The sequence below is a fragment of the Agelaius phoeniceus genome, chromosome 7 (genome assembly GCF_051311805.1).
Source record: "Agelaius phoeniceus isolate bAgePho1 chromosome 7, bAgePho1.hap1, whole genome shotgun sequence".
Classification (NCBI taxonomy): Eukaryota; Metazoa; Chordata; class Aves; order Passeriformes; family Icteridae; genus Agelaius; species Agelaius phoeniceus.
The window spans coordinates 46,461,846-46,478,456 of record NC_135271.1 but is presented as its reverse complement, the minus strand read 5'-3'; the positions used below and the strand labels follow the sequence as shown (position 1 = coordinate 46,478,456).

The window sequence follows — 16,611 nt, the reverse complement described above, 5'->3', positions numbered from 1 at the left end:
TATAATTTAAATATTTTAATAAGCTTATGTGCATATGTGATCAGCAGTATTGAAAGCAAGATCAATCAGTTCTTCAAAGTCTCTCATAAATGCTAATGTTTGAAATGGGCACTAAATGGCACCGTATCATTAAAGGAAATTATTCACGGAGAGTAGTGAGGACTGTTGTTAAACAAGTATGGAATAAGAATGAAAAGGAGCAAATTAGATGGTAGAAAAGCAGGATTTTAGCTGAGGTGCCTTTCTGAGGAGCCACGAAAGGGCAGCACGCCAATTAACAGATAATAATGTTTTGGGGAAAAGCATCACCACTTGCAACCCTGCAGACCTTGAAAATTTTGCAGAAGATGCAAGTCAAGATGAAGGAAGGCTATTCTGCAGAGACAGCTCCACATCCTGCGGATGCTGGGACAGCGTGCTCACTGTGAATATGTGTGTCTTTATACCATGTGACAGTCCTGGCACGGGGGAAATGCCACTGATTTAATGAGGAGCTCCTTAAAACTTGGAATTCCCTGTTTTCCTTCACACATTTTTCTCACTTTGCTCCAGTGTCTACACATTTTCATATTTGAAATGCAGTAGGTTGCTCAAATAAAGCCATGATTAAAGCCTAAGAGCCGTACGGTGGTGGCTTGGGGGGTTTGAGGCAGGACACAGAGCAATCTCTTCCATAAAGCCGGTGGAATGATGTTCCAGTGTGACATTCAGCATGACTTCATTTTGGTTATAAAAGCAACCGATTTCCAAGACCATGGACACTGCCAGATTTTTTCATCTTTGTTCAGACCTGCTTCTGTATTAGCAAAGGTTTTCTACTCTGGGATCCATAATTCTGCTCAGTTATGGCTGTATAAATACTAATTGACTGTAGGTGAATTACACAGGCTTTAAAGGCAGTAGATGAATGCAGAATTTGATCCAACTGGATTTTCCCCTTTGGCTGTAAATTCTTTGCTGTCAACAAGCAAACCTGCAATCCTCTGTGAGTCCTGACAGTCCTTGACCTCAGAGGCGACTGGGACCCAGACTGGGCTCTTCAGTTCTTGGGCAACTGAACTTCCCCCAGTTCAACAGATATAATGAAATATTTGACATACTAGGTTGTGTACTTTTCTGTCCTTCAGCATTGCTTGGTCTGTCTTGTCCTGGAAGCCTCTTGGCCGCAGTGCTTCATATAAAAGGTATTTAGGTTCTGTGCTGTGGATATAAACGTGAAGGTGAAAGAGCTGGTGATTTACCCTTGGAATGTGAAGGTCTCAGCCATCAATATTAGCACCCGGCTGTCTTTGGAGAAAACTAATATCTGAGGATGATGTAGAAGTTTTATCACCTTTCACCTTTTAAAGGGTCTGTTTTTTTTACAAAAAGGAAACAAATGTGTGAAGATGTGATAAACTGTAGTTTTGGTATGGGGCCATTTCAAGGTAATACTCCTATTTAAAGTCACGTAAAGTCTAAATAGGCAGTATCGACTGTGAACTCAGACTTACCTCAAGACAAAAAAGAACACTTAGAGAAGATTGAGCGGTCATTGGTTGTATTGTTAAAGTAGCGCGATCCCCTACCTTCATTGTCTGAGAATTGCTTAAAAAGAAAACCCTGTTCAAGGGCAGGTTAGCCGAGGCTTGGAGCCACCTGGTCTACTGGAAGTTGTCCCTGCCCATGGCGGAGGGCTGGAACTGGATGGGCTTTGGTGTTTACCACAAAACATCCTGCTTTGGTGTTTACCACTAAACATCCTGCTTTGGCGTTTACCACAAAACATCCGGCGATTCCGTGGAGCGTCATTAACCAAAGCCAAATTTACCTGGGCATCTTTGGACGACGACTTCGCGATCACAGCCTGAGGCGGCGCGCACCCCCTTCCCTCAGCATCGCCATCCCTCAGCTTCACACGGCAAAAGGTCTTGTGGGGTTTCTTTTTTTTTTTTAATGTATATATTTCTTTTTTCTTTTTGCTAACTCACACCTCTTCCCTCAGCCTCACTCGCCTTTGCGAATTATAAAAAAAACAAACTCGAAACAAGCCCTCAAATTTCAGAGCGCATCCCCGTTCCCAGGCGAGGCGGCCGGGCCAGGGGCTGAGGGGCGCCTCCCTTAACGCGGCTTCTTTTTATTTTGATTTTTAATATATATATATATATCTTTTTTTCTTTTTGCTAACTCACTCCTCCTCCCTCAGCCCCACTCGCCTTTGCGAATTATTATTAGAAAAAAAAGCCTAAACAAGCCCTCAAATTTCAGAGGGCATCGCCGTTCCCACGCGAGGCGGGCGGGCCAGGGGCTGAGGGGCGCCTCCCTTGAGGCGGCTTCGCGCCTCCGGCACGCGCTTGTCGGGGCGGGGGGGTGACGGGGGGGGAGCGGGCGGCGCGAGCGAGCGGCGCGCGGAGCCCCGCGGGGCGGCGCGCGGAGCCGTGAGGGGCGGCGCGGGGCGGTGCGCGGGGCGGTGCGGGGCGGAGCGCGGCGCTGCCGGCCGCCGGCGCCCCGCGCTGCCCGCTCGCTGCGTGCGGCGAGCCCAGCCGCGCTCCGCGCTCCGCAAAGTGCCGCCGGTGCCGCCGCGCCTCCTCCCGCACAAGGCTCTGCCGCTCCGCGCCCGCGGCAGGCAGGCTCGGCTCCTCGTCCTCAGCCTCTTCTCCCGCACGCGCCCGCCGCGATGTCCGCGCTCCTCCTGGCCCTGGCGACGCTCTGGGGATTACCGCCCGTCGCCGAGGCGCTGGCAGCGGCAGCCCGCGGAGGTAAGGCGCGTCCGCGGCGGGGTGCGGAGCCGCGGAACTTTCCGCCGCTTCTGCTCGGGAAGTTTTGCTCCCTTGCGCCTTGCGCGGACGGGCGCGGCCGCGGAGCGCACCCCTTAGTGCGCTCCATCACCGCGCTCCCCTGACCGCGCTTCATCACCGCGCTCCATCACCGCGCTCCCGCACGCCTGGATTGCGGGCGCGCTGCGCCAGGTTGGGGGCGAACCTTGGCGGCAGCGAATACACGGGGGCGAGGAGCGGGGTGATGTGCCCAGTGGTCCCCATGGCCTCGCCGGGCACGAACCACGGGGTGCGATCCGCCACGGGGCGGGCGAGCCGCTGGTGCCGACGACCCCCGCGGTCCCGGCCGCGGCTCCCCGAGGCAGCCCTGCGGCCGGCGGAGATGTGCCGCAGGAACGGCGAGCGCCCTCCGCTTCCCGCAACCTTCCAAAAGTTCCCTCCTCAATGTCCCCGAGTTGCCGCTCGCTCAGTGCCCGAACTTGGATTTGAGCACGGGGGCTCGGGGTCCCGCAGCCGCGGGGTGGGCGAGCACGGGACTTCCAACTCGCTTCTGCTCAGAGAAGTCCCCGATCCGAGAGGGTCGCGGTTCCCCCGCCGGAGCGGGGCTCTGGGTTTCGTGTCGCTTATTGCACAGTCACCAGAGCGCTCTCATCTTCCTGCGAGATGTTTGCATTGGATATTTTCTAAGTATAGCCCAAGTCCGCCTTCTGTGTGGCTCAGGTGCGGGAACGGCGGTGTGCTGCTCTGACTCAGGTTTTCTTAGCGCTGTAGAAAACCCCGCTCACTAGAAAATTGTCTGTCGGCTTGTTGGGAGCCCTTCAGCTCCCAAACTGCGTGGTCTCATGAGTGAGATGCCCTGGGTGATGTACGCACCCCGCGAGGGTTTAGTTAGAATTCAGTAGAAATGTAACTCTCTAAAGCCTTGAATTCTCACTGTTAGACATCCAGCTCCTCTCCATCACGTACACATTACCTACTAAATTGTTTACTAACTGCTTACAACTCGTTTGGGTGAGTGCGGATGCCTCTGCACAGTCCGTCTGGGGTATAGATTTCAGCTTCACTCGAACTACCAAACCTCTCCCGTCCCTTTCCCGCGTAGCCATCAGAATTACATAGGTGATTCATGCTGCGAAAATGAGAAATAACTACCTATCAAGGAGGGAAGTATTGCTGCAGCATCGCAAACTTGCATGTTTAAAACACTGCATCACAAGGTGCAGGGATATTGCGAGGAAATGAGCATAGTGTTCCGTAGAACGGCACTTGAGCAGCCAGAGAGGGAAGGGTCTCAGGAAATCTTTTCAGTTTTATGAAGGGTACATATGCTTTTCCTTTGGTTCACAAAGATTCGTGGTCGTGGTAGTGCTTGTTTGATGGGAAATATTTCAGGAACTTTCCATGGTATTCACGAAATGGTCAGATTAGATTTCAGCAACTGTAGCTTGTATCTGATTTTATGAATAAAAATCAAACTTCCAAACGTTTTGTGGAATTGTTTTGGAAACTGATTTGTTGCTCTGTGTTCCTTCATAGCAGTAAGCAAGTGCCAGTTATGCATGTATATTAATTTCTGATGTTTAAATTCTGTTTAATTTACCTCTTTTTTTTTAATTTTTCATAGTTACCTTGCTCTGATTTAGTGTTTCACAAAAAAAAAGGTGCTGCCAGCTTATATTAAAATCAATCCTATCTTAAAAGGCAGCATCCTTGTAAATCATACCAGCCCCAAAAGTGGGATAAATCAAATTTACTTAGAATCAACTAACTCATCATATCATAATGTCATGTCTTATCAAAACTGAGCACTGCACAAATTATGACTTAAAAGGCATCTTGTTTCACAAAAAATGTCAAGTGGTCTCAACCTAAAAGGGATTCAGGATGAGGCATCCAGAAAGGGAATTACATTTGCACATCAGATAAACTTTATGATACAGTGCAAAAATTATTGACCGTACCAAGTTGATTTTCCTTTACAGGAGGAAATTCTGAGTCACTGGAGCATGCTAAGCTTACTGTATGTGAAAGGCACTGAAATTTGGAATGCACTGAGGTTGGCCATAGGTAATAAGAGAATTGGGAAAATGTCATGGGTTGTGTTAATAGCACTGTTGTGGTAGCCATGGTAATGTAACATACTAGTGAGGAGCTGTAGGGAGAGGTAACACTTTCTCTTAGATCAGTGGGCAACATCAGGAGCAAAAAAAGAGATGGGGGGGGGAACCCCACCAAAGTTTGAATTATCTAAGCCCTTTTCTCTGGTTCTGGAATACAGTTAAATTATTTCAGTCTTACCAGGTCTGTCCTCAGCCAGATTACAGCTCCTCTAACTTCATGTATATAAAAAAATTGTGAAGAGAGAATGATATGGAGAGGGGGAGCTGGAAAAAGGGGAGTGAGCAGAAGGGAATCCAGCCAGGAGAGTGTGGTAGGATAAGGTCCAAGTCCTGCTGCAGCTGAGGTTGTGCCACTGAAGCCACAAAGAGGTGATTTCCTTTCCTCCTGCTTGTCAGTTCTTCCTAAGGAAACGGACGGACCCAGATTCCATGCGACAACTTGCAACTCCTTCACAGTATAGCTGCAACAAATGAATTTATGGAGCCTGAGAAAAACCTTGCAAACAGTTTGGGAAGCTGAGAAGGCAACATTTGTTACCTGCTCTCCCTGCAGACGCTCAGGGGAACTTCACAGGTCCCATGGGTGCTCTCTGGTTCTTGTGGGCGTTTCCTTCCCACAGCTCTTCCCAGCCTTGGAGCTTCACCCTGCTCCCACACCCTTTGTTGTCATCCTTGATTTCTGTGTCTGCTGCTGTGAGCATCATTACATGGACCCACTGCACTAATTGGAGTGATTACCTAGAGGTGATCCAAATTGCAGAGATGCCCCGGATAACGGGAGTTTGACTGGGTAATCTCAGTGTTGTCAGTGAGATGGGAATCCACACCAGTATTAATGAGTTGCATTGCTCGTTATTAATCGACTTGCTGTCTGTGCTGAGGCTTGTTTGCGTTGGGTTTTGGTGGCACATCACTGCTGTCAGCAGCACTGAGCCACTGTCTTCTCCCACTGTTTCATGTGTGGTTTGAGTGTTTTGGAGCTCGCAGGCAGGCGCTGGCGTGGTGAAACAGCTCCTCAGCAAAGTCTTGCAGACAAGAGATGCTCCTGCAAAGGGAGACTTTATATGGGATGGGAAAATGTTGTCACATAACTTAAAACTCAAGTTCATGAGTGATGGCATATCACACGTTATTTTTTTATATATTTTTTGCTTATTTGAAAACTGTTTTTTGAAGGAATGACAAATCTTCGTGAATTTTACTCCTTTCTGCAGTCCTAAAAAGACTTGCAAAACTTCTGTCTTCATCCCACTTAACAGGGAGTTTATTGTTCTCGCAGTGTCCTTTGACTGTATTTAAGTGAAATCTAGAAGCAAATTACTTTGAAATGGAATTTTCAGGCTTAAGGTCAGGCTGGTGGGAGTTTGGATTTCTCACCCTGTGGCAGAAACACAAACCAGGCAAAATAAATTTGTCTCCTTGGGACGACTGCTGATGGCCTTCATTCCCTGGTGAGGTGCCACAGGAGGTGATTCTGACTGCACCGGGAGCCTTTACAATACAACTTTGTCATTATTAGCAGCCTAATGCTGGAAACTGGGTGTACCAGCACTGCTGTACTTTACCAGACTGAGCTCCAGCTTGGCCATCTGTTGGAAAGTGTTCTTGAAAAAACCTACAAAAGCTGTTTCTGTGCTGTACTACAGAGGTGGATGTTCCCATAGTTAACGCTGTTATGTTTTGAACATAGATATTCAGTATTAGTATCTTATGTGCAAAAGAGATGCTTCCAATGTCATAATGACTTTGCTGTTTATTTATTTACCCTAAAAAACTATTACTTAAGAAACATGCCTATCATTAGAGAGGCAAAATTGCAGAGGAGGGTGAAAATATATCAAGGAATTTGGGGCATTTTTTTGCAGGATGTGTGATAAGGGTTAATTTAAGTCAGAAAAGCTGGGAGATGTCCACAAGCACAGTGTCAGTGGCTGGCTGGTTTTGGAGGCACTCAGTGCTGTCTGTCTGCCCTCAGCTGAGTGTGTGAGTGCACACACAAACCCCTGGCACTCTTGGAGCCTGAGCTCTGTGTGTGGGTTTCTGTGAACTGACGTGCATGTTCTCTCTTACCTGGGTTGTTCTTTCAGTGGTTTCTGAGAGCTGAAGTTTAGTAAAAAGAAAGTGGTAGAAACACACAAACTATTTAAAGGCTAAGCTGCATTTCAAAGTTCAAAACTAGGTGTTTGATGTCAAAAGACTATGTGTAAACTTGTTCTGCAGCAAGCCTTTTACTAATTTATCACAGCAGTTCTGCTGGAGCTGTGGCAGGTTGAAGGAGCTGTCCTCCAAAGGCTTGGAGAGAAGCTCTCACTTCACACAGTGCTTCCTTTGAAGAGCTCTGTGACGGCTGCTATGTAAATCTGACTCCATGCCATACCTCTGAGGTTCATATGGACCCCAATCTTTCTGCATTTAACCTGGCAAAACTCACATTGACTTCAGTCTGCGGGTTGGAAGTGAGTGTTCCTCCAGCACCTTCTTACAGATCCTTTCCTGGTTATTTGCAGTTGAAGAAATTTGGTTTCTACATTTTGCACTGGCTCAAAAGACTTACGTAATTGTAACTTGTGAATTTAGAATTATGGCTTTCTCTAGAAAGGCTGGCAATTTAGATAATAGAACGTTGTTTTTGTTACAGTAGCATATTTGGAATCCCAGCGTGTTGTTGCTTTTTTCTAGTTTTTATGCATTAATCTGTCGCTTAATAGTCTTGTTCTTCAAATGCAATTAAAAAAAAATTTGCTTAGAGAACTCATTTTAATTGCACTTCCTAAAAACATTCTTAATGATGAACAGTGAAGATGAAAATAGCAGAACTTGGCTACTTCTAAGCGAGTCATACAGACTATTGAGTCTGTATTTAATGTCAGTTTGGGCTAAGCGTAGACATTGGAGAACTAGGTCTTAAATTTGTAAGTGCAATTAGGAACTAATTGGGTTTCTTTAAAAATATAATTACTCAAATAATGACTTTGCACCTTCTGTCCAACCCACTAGTTTGCTTTTTAATTAAACAAGTTGAATTTTTTTCCCCCATAAATTATCTCTATCGAAGAGACGAAAATATTTGTAAACTTATCCCAGCTAGCTAGCCAGTTGTTGACCATAATGGGACAAATTCCCAAGATGTACCAAAACATAGTTCTGTAAAGTGATACAAATCTTCACGTTTAAGCAGTTGGTAAAATGAAATAACCAGGACTTGTTGCTACAGAATCAGCTGCCCAGCCCAGCCGTGGTCCTGCTGATAGGATTCCTTTAGTGAGGATGCTCTGGAGCCTCCACGGGAGGGAAGGGCATTTTCCCATGGGTGCTGGGCTGAGGGAGAGCAGGATTAGACCTCAGCAATGGAATTCCAATAAAACTCAGTCAGTGCCTTTTAATTAGATTTAATGGCAACTGGGAAGGATCATTAGAGATAAACACATGCTTTTGCCAGTAATACGTTCACCATGTTATTAATCTGATTTAATTTGCAAGATCCACATAGCAGGAGTAAGATTTTTCTCTGTACCTGGGAAGTGTTATATGAGCCCGTTATAATTTGTTGTTGTATATGTCATTGCTTCCCAAGCAGTGTGTAAATCCAGAATGGGGGCTGTGTGTGTGGTGGTTGTGAACCCTGGCAGTCTGAGGGCAGGGCTGCATGCTGGAGAGAAGGCTGTTTGTCTCTTCAGAAACCGCATTGTTATTGACCATTTTGCTATAAATTGCAATGGTGTATTAATAACAAAACACTGCAATATGCAGAGTGTGCTGCTAAGTAATAGGGCTTTTTAGAGATGATGTAATGCCAGTCTGGAAGTGAGGTACGCCTGGAGATTTTTATTTCCATGCAGTTGGAAATACAGCCTAGTTCTCTGAGGCGGAAAAACAGATTACAGCATTACGAGTTCTAGATATGGTACGTTGCATCCTGAAATGCTCTTCCCAACCCGACAATGCTCCTAAACACCTCTCCTGCTGCTTCCTGCTGAGTGATGAGGCCTTCCAGAGGAGCCAGACAGCTGAAACTCAGCTTCACTTCAGAAACAAGGATGTACTATTTCCTTTTCTTGGAAATACCCATGTATTTTGGGCCATCTATTGCCTGGTTGTCCCTAGGACGTCCCTTGGTAACTTTTGGGCATGGCACTCTTGAATGACTTACACTTCAAGTGCAGTAGAATAAGTGCTAGAAGCTAAAATCTAAGCCTTCAAAATAATATCTATCATTCCTCAAAGTTTTCACTACTCTAGGGCTCTGTTTTTAACAGCAGTTCGTAAGAGTCACTCCTGGTTTTCCTCGAATGAGCAGAGAGAATGAAAAGGTGCAGTTTTGGTTTTTGCAGTGGTATTTTGGGCTGGGGATGGGCTGTGTGCAAGCAAGACAAATGCCAATGCAGTGCTCTGCAAATGCAGTGTTTTTATGTGCTCTGTCTAGAAGATTGTTCTGTGAACACACAGACATGCTCCTAAAACAATTCCCATGTGTCTTTCTCATAAAGCTTTTTGATTGAAATTTACCTGCCTGGAAAGTAACAAAAGTATCTTGTGAGTGCTACTTTGTAAAATACAGTTTTGATATTGTCAAATAGATTGGGCTGCTGTTTATAATTTTCTCAGAGGCTGTGATTTGGTGTAGAACACTTGAGTCTCCACCTCCTTTAACATGCAGGAAAGTATTTTTCCTCAAGCAAAGTTCTTCTCAATGATTCTAAAGCACTGGAAGTACCAAAAAACCACCATTTCTGATACATCCCTCTTAGTGTATAATTATTTTTTTTTGGAGAAATGCTGTAGTGTTATGTAGTCAAAAAAAAAAGTGAGTTTGAAAAAGTTACACTAATGTCAGAAGATCACAAAAAATCACAACAATTTTCTACATGATAGGTAGATCTCCACAAAACACCTGCCTCTTTTTGCTTGCAAATATAGAGAAGATGAAAGAGGAGAGAGCAAAGTAAGTTCATGGCTGGTTGGATGCTCTTTTGCATATGCAAACACACACTGATTTATCCAAAGTATATTGGTATTTGTGTAAAGCTGTGTGCTTAGGAAATCAAAATGTGTCATTTGCCAATGAGACGTTTTCCTCTCTGGAGCAAAACATTTTTTATATTTTGTGAACAAATAGATTTCAGGCTTTCATCAAGACCACTGAAGTCAATTGATTCTTTGTTTTGTCCTTGTAGTAGAATCAGGTTGCATCTAAGTATAAAAGAGCTTTTAAAAATTTTATTAAAATTTCACTGGAAATTCTTTATTAGAGGACCTCTAATTAAATTGCATTGTCTGTATTGCCCTATGACTTTTATGCAAGAAATACCTATTTCTTGAAATATTTCTATTCCAATAGTTGGTTCGATTTTGTAGGGTTTCTTAAACTGAAACCATGTTTATATTTATCTTCTCTAATTTTAAATTATGTGCATCACATGCGTGATTACTTCTCATTTCAGAATTTGTAATAATCCTCTAGAAGAGGAGTTATTGCATGAATTATTTTAATAAAGTTAATTTGATATTTTTTTTTCATGTAAAAACATCTGTTTTTGCTAGGAAACTACCTTCCTGTGAGGTCAGAAAACCTGAAAAAATTCCAGCTCAATATGCTAAGATGTGTATGGTCTGCAAGTCATTGGTTGGTTAAACCTAGTGTTTTGCTATACAGAAGGATCTGCTGGTCTTCTACATGATGCACTACCCTTTTCTTCATAAAAAAATGTATATTGGCCTTGGAATTGTGGGAGGATTATAAAGGTTTTACCTTCTCACTCTGCACATCAGTTCCCTATGAATCTTTGCAGATTTATCCAAGGATGAGCACGCTTGACCTTCTTTTGGAACCTATCCTAAAGCAGCTGTTTTTCCAGCAGTATTTAGTAAAGTGTAATGAGGGGTAGGTCAAGCCTGTGCTGATAGTCATATATCTCCTGGAGGGAAACTCTCCTGCCTTCCAAATTCATCAGAAACACTTGGTTTAAAATAGATTTATTTTGTGTAACTATTGAAGTTGCTTTTTCTGAGGGATGTTTGCAGGCAGTGGGAGTTTAAGAGTACAAGGAGTGGAGGAAGGCTGCAAAATGGAATTTGTTCTCCTTGGGCCCAAGTCCTAAGCCAAGTGTTTTTATTTTTATATTTAGATTTCAGAAAGAGTGGTGAGCAGCAAATGGTTTCTCCATAGTGGTATCTTACAGTATGGAGTCTTAGGCAAAACTCTTGGGCCTGCAATGTTAAATCCTGTGCAAGGGAGATGAAGCAGGCCTGGATTATAAAAGTGTGAAAACTTAAGTGCTGTCCCAGGCCTACAGTTTGTGTGTGCCTTTGGAAACAAAGCTGTTCTGTGCTGGAGCAAAAAGATGTTTTGGAGGCTCACCTGAGCAGGTGATGCTGTAGGGCTCTGTAAACCACTTCTGTGGGAATATATTTCACATGTATGCATATATATATAGAGCCATAAAGGGGGAGCCATGAGAGGTGCTGTGCTAAGCACAGCAAAGCCAGGAGTACCAGGGCTTTTTTCAGCAGATAGAATCTGATGCCTTCACCCAAGTGGCCCATTATCACATTTCTTCAAACTGGAGCAAGCTATTCAGGTCAGTGTGTGTGTACAGACCCACCTGAATGAATTCCTCAGCTTGCACTTGATGTGTTACATTTCTTTCTCTGGGTTTCCAGTGGCTGTGAGTTGAGTAGAGTTGACAGTACACAATATTACCTATTTACTCTGTAGATTATACTTCTCTGGAGAATTGGTGTCAGCTAATCTGCTACTTCTGCATTTTGAGACCTGTGAACTGCATCTGCAGTAGTATTGCAGGAGAGTGTCAGATCTAAATTTCTATAATTTTCTTATTTACCTTGGATTTCTGGGCCTCTGTGTCCAGGTCTCCAGCCTTTGACACTTATTTTGTCCTGTGAATCGTTTGCTTTCTGTGCAGAAATTCTCTCTGTCAGTATCCAATTTTGGCCACTCTTAGGGCGGTAAGAAGTTTGAAGCAGATGGTTGTCAACAGATGATGACAAAATTCTGAAATACGGCTCTGATACAAACTGTGAGGCTGAGTATTTAAAGCCTATTTGAAGCACATTCGAGTGTATAAAGCCTGCTTGTGTTTCTAATGCTATTGCTACCTTTGCTGTGGAATATTCTCAGAACAATTCATAAATTCCATATTTTTTTCTGAAAACAGCATAACTCCCCACACCAATTAGTGGTGTTCAGTAATGAGTATATGAACCATGTTATGATTTTATGTCAGTTAGAATTGTTAAATGCTCCTTGATGAAGCCATGCTGATTTACATTAATTGGTGTCCTGTCTTCCCACAATGGCATCACACTGTGTCAGAAGTGCCTCACAAAAAGTTGTAACATAGCTAAACTCTCAGTGATTGCCCATGATTGCCATTCTGCTGTTGACTGCTGCTCTGAAGACTTACCAGCAAAAGACTTGAAAATTCAGACGATTTTAATAAGTGGCTGTGAGCCTTAGGAGCATAACTAAAAGCATTTGCATAAAATGAGCGCTGAGATCCGGTAGGTGTGGCACAACTCGGATCCTTCCACTGCATTCGTTCCCTTTGCTAATCCAGCAGCTCAAAGAAATTGAAGTGCATTAAAGGCTGTTTACGTGGCTATGAAAAGCATGATGCAAATATGCAAATTCAAGAGCGCATCTTCCACAAGTTTATATATCTTAATGAAAAATGTCAGAGCGTAATATATCAACAGTCTGCTTCGCCCCACAGTAGCCAGTTTTTTCTAAAGATAGCACAGCATGTCCTTGCTGTGCTACTAGGAGTAAATTAACACAGCAGAGTGCTTGTTCTGAAGTCAGCTGATGATTCTTCTGCTGATTTTTGGGGAGGGAGGACTTGTCTGCTGATGGTGGTCATCTTGAACTGCTTACCACTTACTCATGCACGCAAGTAATTTCCCCTGACTGGTATTAAAAAACATCTTTATTTAATTTCTTTTGTTATCCTCTTTTCTGTTGAGTGGAAAAGTTGCTCCACCTGACTGGAAATCTTGGATTGTGTATTGTGGGACACCTGAGAAACATAAGCCATGAGTGTTTTGCTAGTGGGCGAGCAGAGTGGTGACTCCCACTGGTGTGCATCTGATTTCACCTCACGAATTCTGGTTTTATACTGAGTAGGATATCTCTCTCTTTTTTCCTTTTTTTCCTTCCCTATCAAATTTACAAAATCTCATGTCTGGGAAATCCCCTTACAGCTTCAGGAGGCCAGGTGCTGCCGAGCTCATCAGAGAGTCACAGCTGTTGATGGTACAGGTGTCTGTAGAATGCTGTGTTTTCATTTGGGGTTTGCAGCCACAGGGAAAAAAAACCAACTGGAAGTGAATGGAGGAGGGTTACTCGTTAAATTACAGCATTATTTTATTTGATGGGAAGCCAAAAAGGCATGTCCAGTACCAAAAAACCCTAACAATCTCCACAGTGCTTCTGAACCGAAAAGAACTTGTGTTGCTGAATACATGAAGAGTTAAGCAGCAACATTTAGTATGTGCAAGTATTGTCTTTGATAAGCCATGGGGAAATCAACATCTTTTCTTTCTTTCCAGAAAATACAGGAGGCTTCTTGAAGCACTTGCTTTTGGGAATGAGTGTATTAGTGAAGAGTTCATGGATGATCCGGGTCTAATTTTTATAGAAATGAATGGTAACCCACTGTGGGACCTCAAGTCTGCGTGGGTGTATTTTGCATTCACCTCCCTTATTCTAGACTTAAAGAATTCTTTTGCTTTTTTTATTTTTTCCCCACTGATAAATAAGTGAAGTTTAAAAGTAACTCATCCCAATAGGAATCACTACCACTGTAAGGAGGGGGAAAAAAGAAGGCAGCAGTAGTGCAGTGATGTTTCAATAACACCACGTAATCCCCCCATACTTCAGTAATAAAGCTGCATGGGCTGCAGTCAGCTTTCCTGTCAGCACCTTTCTATTGACATCTTTCTGTCAGAAAAGATGAAGTGAAGAGTAAAACCTAAATCTGTTTTCTCTTATGCTAAATGTATTCTGCAAAGCTTTGGTGAAATACAAAGCGTGTGGACTTTGCAGATAGTGTTTGCATTTGGGACTTGAGGGAAAATTTATGTGAACTTTGTGCTGTGGGACTGGTTGCCCTTTAAAGCAATTGGTTATATTTAATGTAAGTACATACCTCAAAACTGTATTTGGTGGAGTGCTCTGTTCTTTAGAGCTCTTTTGTTTTTAGGGGCAGGAGTGTGTAATGACTGGTATAAACTGAGTTTTCACAATTTGGTTGGCTTGGGTGCACAGACTTAACATTTTTTTGCCCTGAGAAGTCTGTTAGTGTTTAAAAGCAACGACAAACCCAAAACCCTGTCAAAGTAAGCCAGAGTACTTTGCAGTTGTTGGCTGAAACCATCTAATAACATGGTCCAAAAGCTCATTTATATTGATTTTCTTAATTCTCTCAATAACCTGAACATTTGTTCTAATTACAAGAGGAATAAAAAGCAGACTAACAGATTCTTAGATGTCAAAGTCTGTTGGACCACAAAGCGCATCCAAAAGGATATCCTTCAGAAGGAATAAGTGGGAGGTATGAGTGTGAATTTCATTAGCCAGTAATAATATGCATACCCATACTTGGGGGAGAAACACCTCTCAAAACATCTCCTTCCTGCTGGACCTCTGGGGCTCATACACTTGCCAAGGTCACAACTCCTGCCTCCCTTTGCAGCCTTTTCTGCACAAGGGGCTGAGGAAAGTTATGGAAAAACTGGTAAATTATGTTTATTTTTCAAGGAAAATATCTGAGCAGTTGGGACTAGGTAAAGCACCTCTGGAAGGAGTGGGGTTGGACTCCTGCTTCTCCTGTGATGGTGGTGGAGAAAGGTTCCTCATGGTGTGGTCTTCTGGTTCTTCATGTGAATGATGCAGGCATCAAGAATAGGATTAGTTTCTGGCTCAATTTTGAATGTGAGCTACGTATTCTCCTTAAAAAAAATAATAAAAGGAAACATTTTTATTTTTCTATTTTTCTCAGTAGTCTTAACTGTTACATAATGGGGAAGAAAATCTCTCTTTTGTCCTTAGGAACCCTTTGATTGCCAGAGAATCTGATCTGACCCATAACCTTCTGTGCTGGCGGTGCTGCTGATGCTAATGCTGGAGTGAGGGGTCAGGGATGGACCCTGGCCCACCTGGGCTGGACCCTGGCTCCTCCCCAGGGGAGGGTGCCCCTTCCTCAGCCCTCATTCCCTGCAGGCCCAGATTACCACGTTCAGTTTGTGTTGGATTTGAACCCAACAGGGAGGAAAACAGAGAGGGGAAACCTGCGCGGAGCTTGGGCACTGCAATACAATCCTCAAGGCTGAGGTTGTTCTTCCTCCCCCTCTCATCAGGTGGGTGCTGATAAAGCTTGAGAATCCCTCTTCAATTTCATTACAATTCTTTTGGAGAAGACTGGCTAGTAATAGCCCAAGGAGGAGAAATGGTGTCCCAGGAAAGGCAATGGTGTTGCTGAAGAAAGAAAATCTGAAGGATTTTCTTCCCTGAGTGCTGTGCTTCATAGACAGGAAGAAAGTAAAGGCTACATCAATCTCCCTCTTATTAAACTGGCACAGCTAATATATTCTGCTAAAATGTGTTCATCATGCTGTTTAAAACAGCCAGGTTAGAAATCTACTGACAATAAATGAAGATTTATTGGTTTTTGTGTCATTGGGGCACCTAAGACAGGTTTGGAATACTAACTGGAATTTGTGAAAGGGGGAAAAAACTGTTTCGGTGCCATTTAATTAACTATCTGGCCAATATTTCTCCCTTTTTATTGTAAAATCTGTAAGTTGCAATTGGCTGCAAAAGTACTCTTGTGCAACTCTGCCAACAGTTAACAAATAAACACATTAATACAGAAAGTCTTGTAGAGATCCATGTGTACTGGATAAAACCATACCTTGAACTGCAGAGATGGCTTGTTTTAACAAACCAGCAAGCTAGAAGATAATAATTGTATTTTGTGTATCTCTTAGTGTGGCTGTGCTGGATAACTGAAATCAGTACAAATATGAGCAATATTTTCTTTTTAACTGAAGTCATACCTGGAGCCCAATGTAAATAACCTATTTTATTAAAGTCCCAGATACTTTTATTGCTTAGTCTCTGTATTGTGTTGTTATTCTAAGCAAGAGCACTGTAAGCTGTGATCCAAATACAGAGCTGCAAGTCTTCAGATTTTTACCAAAATTTGAATCAAGTTTGTGGATTAAGGCCTAACAAAATTTAATGAGATTAAAAGAAAACTATTTTTTGGAGAGCTGATTTCTGTATACATTTATGTAGTTTGTCCAAGCTATCTTGACTGATAGATAGCACTATGGATCATGACTTCAGACACTTTCTGGGATCCACAGAAGTTAAAACTGGGAGTTTGTGTGCTTTGCTGGTCACTGTTCCTCTCCCAGCTTCCCATGGGGGGAGTGCTGCCCTGCAGGGCTGCATCTCCCTGACCTTTGAGGAGATTGTTCCTGCTGTTTGGGGAGCTGCAAGCACAAAGGGAAAATTGTGATTTTTATCACTCAAGGTCAAAGCACTGACACCAAATGACTGGTTCGTGTTTTAGCTTAAAATGCTGCAGACAGCACATTATGGGCAAGGATATGCAAAGCTCACCTTCACTGTGAGATCTACCAAAGGGGGAAATATCTGAGCCTGCCTCGTGATGCATAAAATGCTGTGGCAAGCAACTGTTTTGGGGAGA

At 43.5% G+C, this 16,611-nt stretch overlaps 1 protein-coding gene across 5 annotated transcripts in view; it reads left to right on the top strand.

Annotated features, from left to right (window-relative positions):
- The first annotated feature begins 2,448 nt into the window (after positions 1 to 2,448).
- LRP1B (LDL receptor related protein 1B) overlaps positions 2,449 to 16,611 on the top strand; it is a 638,345-nt gene continuing 624,182 nt past the window's right edge. For 4 of the 5 annotated variants that reach the window (XM_077181744.1, XM_077181743.1, XM_077181742.1 and 1 more), the window contains exon 1: positions 2,449 to 2,738. In XM_077181744.1, the coding sequence (XP_077037859.1) occupies positions 2,657 to 2,738 (82 nt within the window). In that variant the 5' untranslated portion in view covers positions 2,449 to 2,656. The remainder of the gene's footprint in view (positions 2,739 to 16,611) is intronic. The other variant, XM_054636373.2, reaches the window with a different exon arrangement.